At 48.8% G+C, this 6,000-nt stretch overlaps 1 protein-coding gene across 1 annotated transcript in view; it reads right to left on the bottom strand.

Annotated features, from left to right (window-relative positions):
* LOC310776788 (zona pellucida-like domain-containing protein 1) overlaps window positions 1-3,074 on the bottom strand; it is a gene marked incomplete at both ends in the record, with an annotated part of 5,033 nt that extends 1,959 nt beyond the window's left edge. The window contains 6 exons of the mRNA XM_083636965.1: window positions 64-144; window positions 571-668; window positions 1,339-1,411; window positions 1,802-1,983; window positions 2,120-2,340; window positions 2,936-3,074. Of these exons, the coding sequence (XP_083493091.1) occupies window positions 64-144; window positions 571-668; window positions 1,339-1,411; window positions 1,802-1,983; window positions 2,120-2,340; window positions 2,936-3,074 (794 nt within the window). The remainder of the gene's footprint in view (window positions 1-63; window positions 145-570; window positions 669-1,338; window positions 1,412-1,801; window positions 1,984-2,119; window positions 2,341-2,935) is intronic.
* Between the last annotated feature and the right edge of the window lie 2,926 nt (window positions 3,075-6,000).

The raw sequence follows: 6,000 nt of genomic DNA, 5'->3' as shown, positions 1-6,000 counted from the left end.
AATGGGGCCCTTTTGTGGTTTATCCAGTCATCTCATCTTTTGGGGGGAAAGAAGCGAGATTACCCAAAGAAAAGGTCATAGCGTAGTTGGTCGTTGGGATTCCCTGAGGGGGTTGTATAACAGTAGTCCATCAAGATGTTCCATCTGCGGAGAGACCAAACTGTGAGTGGCTGGAGGAGAGAGGTCTAACTGCACAAGGGAAAGCACAGATCTGTCATTCACCGCTGTGGACTGGCGCCTTCACACAGTGCAGTAATAGCACACAATGAATGGAGGCAAGCCATAGAGGACAGTGCTGAATCAGAAAAAAGATGATATAGTGGTAAAGAGGCAGAATCACTTAAATTCCGCGGTGAATGACGGGTAATGTTTGACTTCAAGTTCATAGTATGACCTGAAATGGTATCTTACACCTTACATACCTTGCATTACAGAAGTAATTTGACTGATACTAGCTTGTGAAACTGTAATTTGAGCAATATTTGAGCAATAGTAGAGCTTTTTTAGTGAAAGTTAGATCAAAAGTCAACATTCAGTTATGATGAAGAATGTTTCAATGTTATCTGGTACCGTTTATCCAGGTTTGTGGCTTTGACGGCAGCGAATATTCTGGTTTTCAAAGCCAGTCCAGCCATTGGGATAGAGAGAGGGTGATAGTATGTTGAGTCCTGTACAGAAAAGAGTTAGAATCAAATTCTCAATCGGACTGATATTTGTAACTATAGCAAAAATGTAGTGGTTTACATCAGTAGCCTATGTCTTAACGAAATGCAGGTATTCACCAAGTTTAGCTCTACTTGCTACTTACCATTGATGGTGTTGATTGGTATAGAGTTCTTTCTCAGCACAATCCATCCTGTTCCTCATAGTAGCTCTGGAAAGTTGGGCAAAAACGAATGCAAGGTCAATGGGGTCACGCTCCTGTATGTACTGACAAGCTGACTGAGGCTCAGTAAAATGTCATCCACAGTGTGCACACACACACACACACGCACACACACACGCACACACACACACACACACACACACACACACACACACACACACACACACACACAGTGCGCACAAAGTACATTTCAGTCAGCTTGTACAGACAGAATCGTGACCCCATTGACCTTGCATTTGTCACCCCCCCCCCCCCCCATTTTCCAGAGCTATTATGAGGAACAGGGTGGATTGTGTCGAGAAAGAACGCTACCAATCAACATCATCACTGGTAAGTAGCAAATAGGGCTAGACTTTAAAAAAAAAATAACTATGCCTTTAAATTCCAATCTCACAAATTCATAAAAGGCAATTAAAATGAATACATATTTGCATGCTGAACATATTACTCACATTGTACAAGTTCATATTCAACGTGCTCACAAATGTACCATTGCTGTCCTTGACCGATATGGCAGCAGATGAACTGTGAAAAGATATAAAGATGATGTATGTTTGCTTTACTGATGTGAGCAAACATTCTGAAAGCATGACTAATGAAAGAGCTACGTCTACATCATCAATCTCTAACCGCTTACCGGTATTTACTCCGGTTACTAAAAGATAACGATTTAGACTGAGGAATGAAGAAATTAAAGAATGGAGAAAATATTTGAAGGCTATACGAACATAAGACTTTTGAAAACACCATAAGAAACAAATCCCCATCCAGCCTTCTCCACACAGTCACATCATTGTCTGTGCAGTTTATGAACACAATAAACAAAGCTGTAAATCAGAGCAAATTTCAGTGGGTGATTCATGGAAGGACGACTTCTCCTCAGGACACTGGGGGGAATTCTTGGCAGCGACTTACGATGCCAGCTGTGAGTTATTGACCAGGTACTCCAGCGGGTAGCTGCAACTGAACTTGTACAGTAAGCCAGGCAGGTAGCTGATAATGGTTGGTGGGTCGGGGGTGTCGATGTAGCCTGAGATATTCCCGATTTGCACAAGAGACATGTTCCCATAGGCGTTGGCCCCATAGGCTGCGGTGACCTGTGGAGAGGAACATCTTGTCTAAATCCAGCGGTTCCCACCACCTCGCTTTGCCTGAAGCCTATAAACATACATGACGAAGTTTGCTAGTTTATTACATTAACACCGTTTTTTGTATATGGGTATACTTCCTCACCACCAGACTGTTCCCGCAGGCCTCCAGAGTGCTGAGACTGATGCTGAACAGGACCGCGGTGGGGAAAGTGTTGTTGTTGATGAAGCCACGACAATGGGCCTCACTGTGGTGACCGTTTAGCGCCAGGTCGGCGTTAGTGTAGCCTGAAAACAGCACCGGGCAGAAGTTGATCTTCAAGGTGATGGTCTGAACCCCACAGTACACACTAATGTCCCGTTCCCCTGGAGGAGGAGAGAGAGAATGAGAGACGGAGAGACAGAAGAAGAGGGAATAGGGGGTTAAAACAATGGTTCTCAACGTGGGCTCTGGGAACCACCAGGGGTCCTTGAGGGGGTTCCAAGGGGTCCCCAGCAAATTGCTGAATTGGTCAACTTCAGCATTATTAAATTTAGAATAAGTTAAGACAATTCGAGAATGTAGAAGGAGATGCATTTTGATCAGAGCTTCACTGTTATCTCTAAAGTACAGATAGTCATGAGATTCTGGACAAAAACATACAAATATTCTCAGATTTGGGTCAAATATCATCAAATGCATGGCTCTAATGTGGACTCAAAGGCTGAGAATCACTGAGATATAAGATAAGAAATAGCAGGATTATATAGAGGCAGTGAGATTCAAGCCTGGCCCTGGGGATCCAAGGTGTAAAGTAGTCCTTGATTAAAAGCAGCAGGGCTGCTGGAGAAACCACTCGCTTAGACGACAGAGGAGAGACACATCATCTTCTTCTCCCAATCTAGAGTCAGAGTGAGAGAAGGCTCTGAAAGTGTTCTGCTGTGTAGACGACGGCACCATTTATCCTGAGCGCGTCCTCACCAGGGAACCTGCTGTGGTAGTTGGCGTCACAGTTGTATCCATTGAATTGCGCGGAGACTGAAGCGGCCTCGCTCATCAGCAGGAAGATCAAGTACACTTGCTTCATTCTGCCGCCGGAGAGAGGTTTACCCGCTGTCATCGTCACAAGGTCAGCATCGCATTAGCCACATTCCCCAGGTGTGGTGCCGGTGTTAAAAGTGGTACTTATCTCAAAATGAGGTGCTGAAAAACAACGCTCTCCCTGCCCTGCAGATTTCCTTGCCCGCTGCCAGCTCTGACCTCTATCAGACTAGTACAACCTTCTTCTCCAAGTCCCCTAATCCTTCCTATCCTGCTCCCTTTTAGCTCTGTCCCTCATGTTGGCCCCAAACCTCTCATCACCCAGCCCCTTTGTCACCTACGCTCGCCCCGTATTCCAACCCATTTCATCCCACTCCCCTCTTTCCCCCCCTACTCACCCTCTCTCCCCCCCTACTCACCCTCACTCCCCTGTCTACCCCCGTACTCACCTTCACTCCCCTCTCTCCCCCCCTACTCACCCTCTCTCCCCCCCTACTCGCCCTCACTCCCCTCTCTCCCCCCCTACTCGCCCTCACTCCCCTCTCTCCCCCCCTACTCACCTTCACTCCCCTCTCTCCCCCCCTACTCACCCTCACTCCCCTCTCTCCCCCCCTACTCACCTTCACTCCCCTCTCTCCCCCCCTACTCACCTTCACTCTCTCCCCCCCTACTCACCCTCACTCCCGTCTTTCCCCCCCTACTCGCCCTCACTCCCCTCTCTCCCCCCCTACTCGCCCTCACTCCCCTCTCTCCCCCCCTACTCACCCTCACTCCCCTCTCTCCCCCCTACTCACCCTCACTCCCCTCTCTCCCCCCCTACTCACCCTCACTCCCCTCTCTCCCCCCCTACTCGCCTTCACTCCCCTCTCTCCCCCCCTACTCGCCTTCACTCCCCTCTCTCCCCCCCTACTCACCCTCACTCCCCTCTCTCCCCCCCTACTCACCCTCACTCCCCTCTCTCCCCCCCTACTCACCTTCACTCCCCCCTCTCCCCCCCTACTCGCCCTCACTCCCCTCTCTCCCCCCCTACTCACCCTCACTCCCCCCTCTCCCCCCCTACTCGCCCTCACTCCCCTCTCTCCCCCCTACTCGCCCTCACTCCCCTCTCTCCCCCCCTACTCACCCTCACTCCCCCCTCTCCCCCCCTACTCGCCCTCACTCCCTCTCTCCCCCCATACTCACCCTCACTCCCCTCTCTCCCCCCCTACTCACCCTCACTCCCCTCTCCCCCTCCCCTCTCTCCCCCCCTACTCGCCCTCACTCCCCTCTCTCCCCCCTACTCACCCTCACTCCCCCCCCCCCCCCCCTCTACTCACCCTCACTCCCCTCTCTCCCACCTACTCGCCTTCACCTCACTCCCCCTTTTCACACCTGTTGGCTCAGTTCATGTAACCTTGCGAGGCAGCTGGATTCACGAGATCACGATCACACGACAAATCCATCTGGCTACGCTACAATCTATTTACCTTATGCAGCCCCGCCCACTTGACCCATTGTATCACGACTTCCTGTTCAAAATGCTGCTGGTCAAACCTAGTTTGACTCACATTCTGAGTCAGACTAGGTTTATGAGTAACAGGAAGTGTAGCCTAAATACAATCGGAACTTCCGATTGTATTTACACTTCCTCCACTTTAGTCTCTCAAGCCAGACGGTCTCTTCTGCATAAGGTGAATAGAGAGGCAAAGTGACCGCCTACTTCCTGCTTCAGCACTGTACCAGAGGATTTTCATCCGCCTTTTATTTTCCCATAGACATTTCGTAAAATGCTTATAAAAATTGTTTTACTTGTTCAAACCAAACGGTTCAGATATATTTAGAAATAGGAGAGACCACATAACATTTCACTCAGACCAAAATGTAAAAAAAAAGAAGTAGATTTAAACTAATCTGCAACTAAAATATAACTGAACCGTTTGGTTTTACGAAGTAAAACTATTTTTATAAGCATTTTACGAAATGTCTATGGGAAAATAAATGGCGGATAAAAATCTCTGGTACAGTCCTGAAGCAGGAAGTATAGACGGTCACTTTGCCTCTATTGGTTTGAATCCGAAAGACCAGTAGTTCGGACCAATCAGGGTCCTATGAGGCAGCTACTGGCGGGCTTTGGTGTGACACCAGCGAGAGCGAGCCCGTGATAGACAGATGGTTCATCCAATCGCCTGCCACGTATTTTTCGAAAGCACCTGCCATTTGACACGGTTTCCAGAAAACAAACCATTTGGCAGTTTTTCATGCTTTATCCCAGGTGTGTGTGTGTGTGTGTGTGTGTGTGTGTGTGTGTGTGTGTGTGTGTATGTGTGTGTGCGTGTGCGTGTGCGTGTGCGCGTGCGTGCGTGTGTCTGTGTGTGTGCGTGTGCGTGCGTGTGTGCGTGTGTGTGTGTGTACGCGCACACACACATGAGGCAGATAGAGGGACTCATTATGCAAACACTTCAGCAGAAAAAAAAAACCTGCACCGGGGAATATGGGAAACTCCATCAGCTCTGAATGGCCTGGACAAATCTTTTCACAGTGCCCAGAAACTTGAGCGTACTCAGAGGGTTCCCACTCATCTCTCCTCAGTCTGATCTGCGTCTGTCAACTCGTACAAACGGCGGGCCTCAGCAGGGGGGCCCGGTCAGGGAATTAAGCTGTCATCAGCTGGTACAGGGAGAGAACCGTGGCCGACATTCACAGGAACATAAAAGTCAAGTCAAGCGCTCTGATGCCGAGCTGTGTGTGGGTAATTTGGAGGCACAAGGCATCACTTAGAGTAAAGTCATGCTATGGCGCCACATATGGTGCGATGTTGTCAGCATACGGTGCGATGTTGTCAGCATACAGTGCGATGTTGTCAGCATACGGTGCGATGTTTTCAGCATTAGAAGGCAAAAGTGGAAAAGTACTAGTTTTTCCAACTATTTTCGTTACATTTGTTGCTCTGCCTCCAGGTGACCCACTCACCTTTCATTTTGCTGCTGAAATCACTTTTAACATACATTAATATGTTGAGCCGAGTT

The sequence above is a fragment of the Poromitra crassiceps genome (assembly GCF_964638095.1).
Source record: "Poromitra crassiceps genome assembly, chromosome: 5".
In the NCBI taxonomy this organism is placed as follows: Eukaryota; Metazoa; Chordata; class Actinopteri; order Beryciformes; family Melamphaidae; genus Poromitra; species Poromitra crassiceps.
Note: the sequence above shows the minus strand (reverse complement) of the source record. Positions and strands in the feature narration are given on the sequence as shown.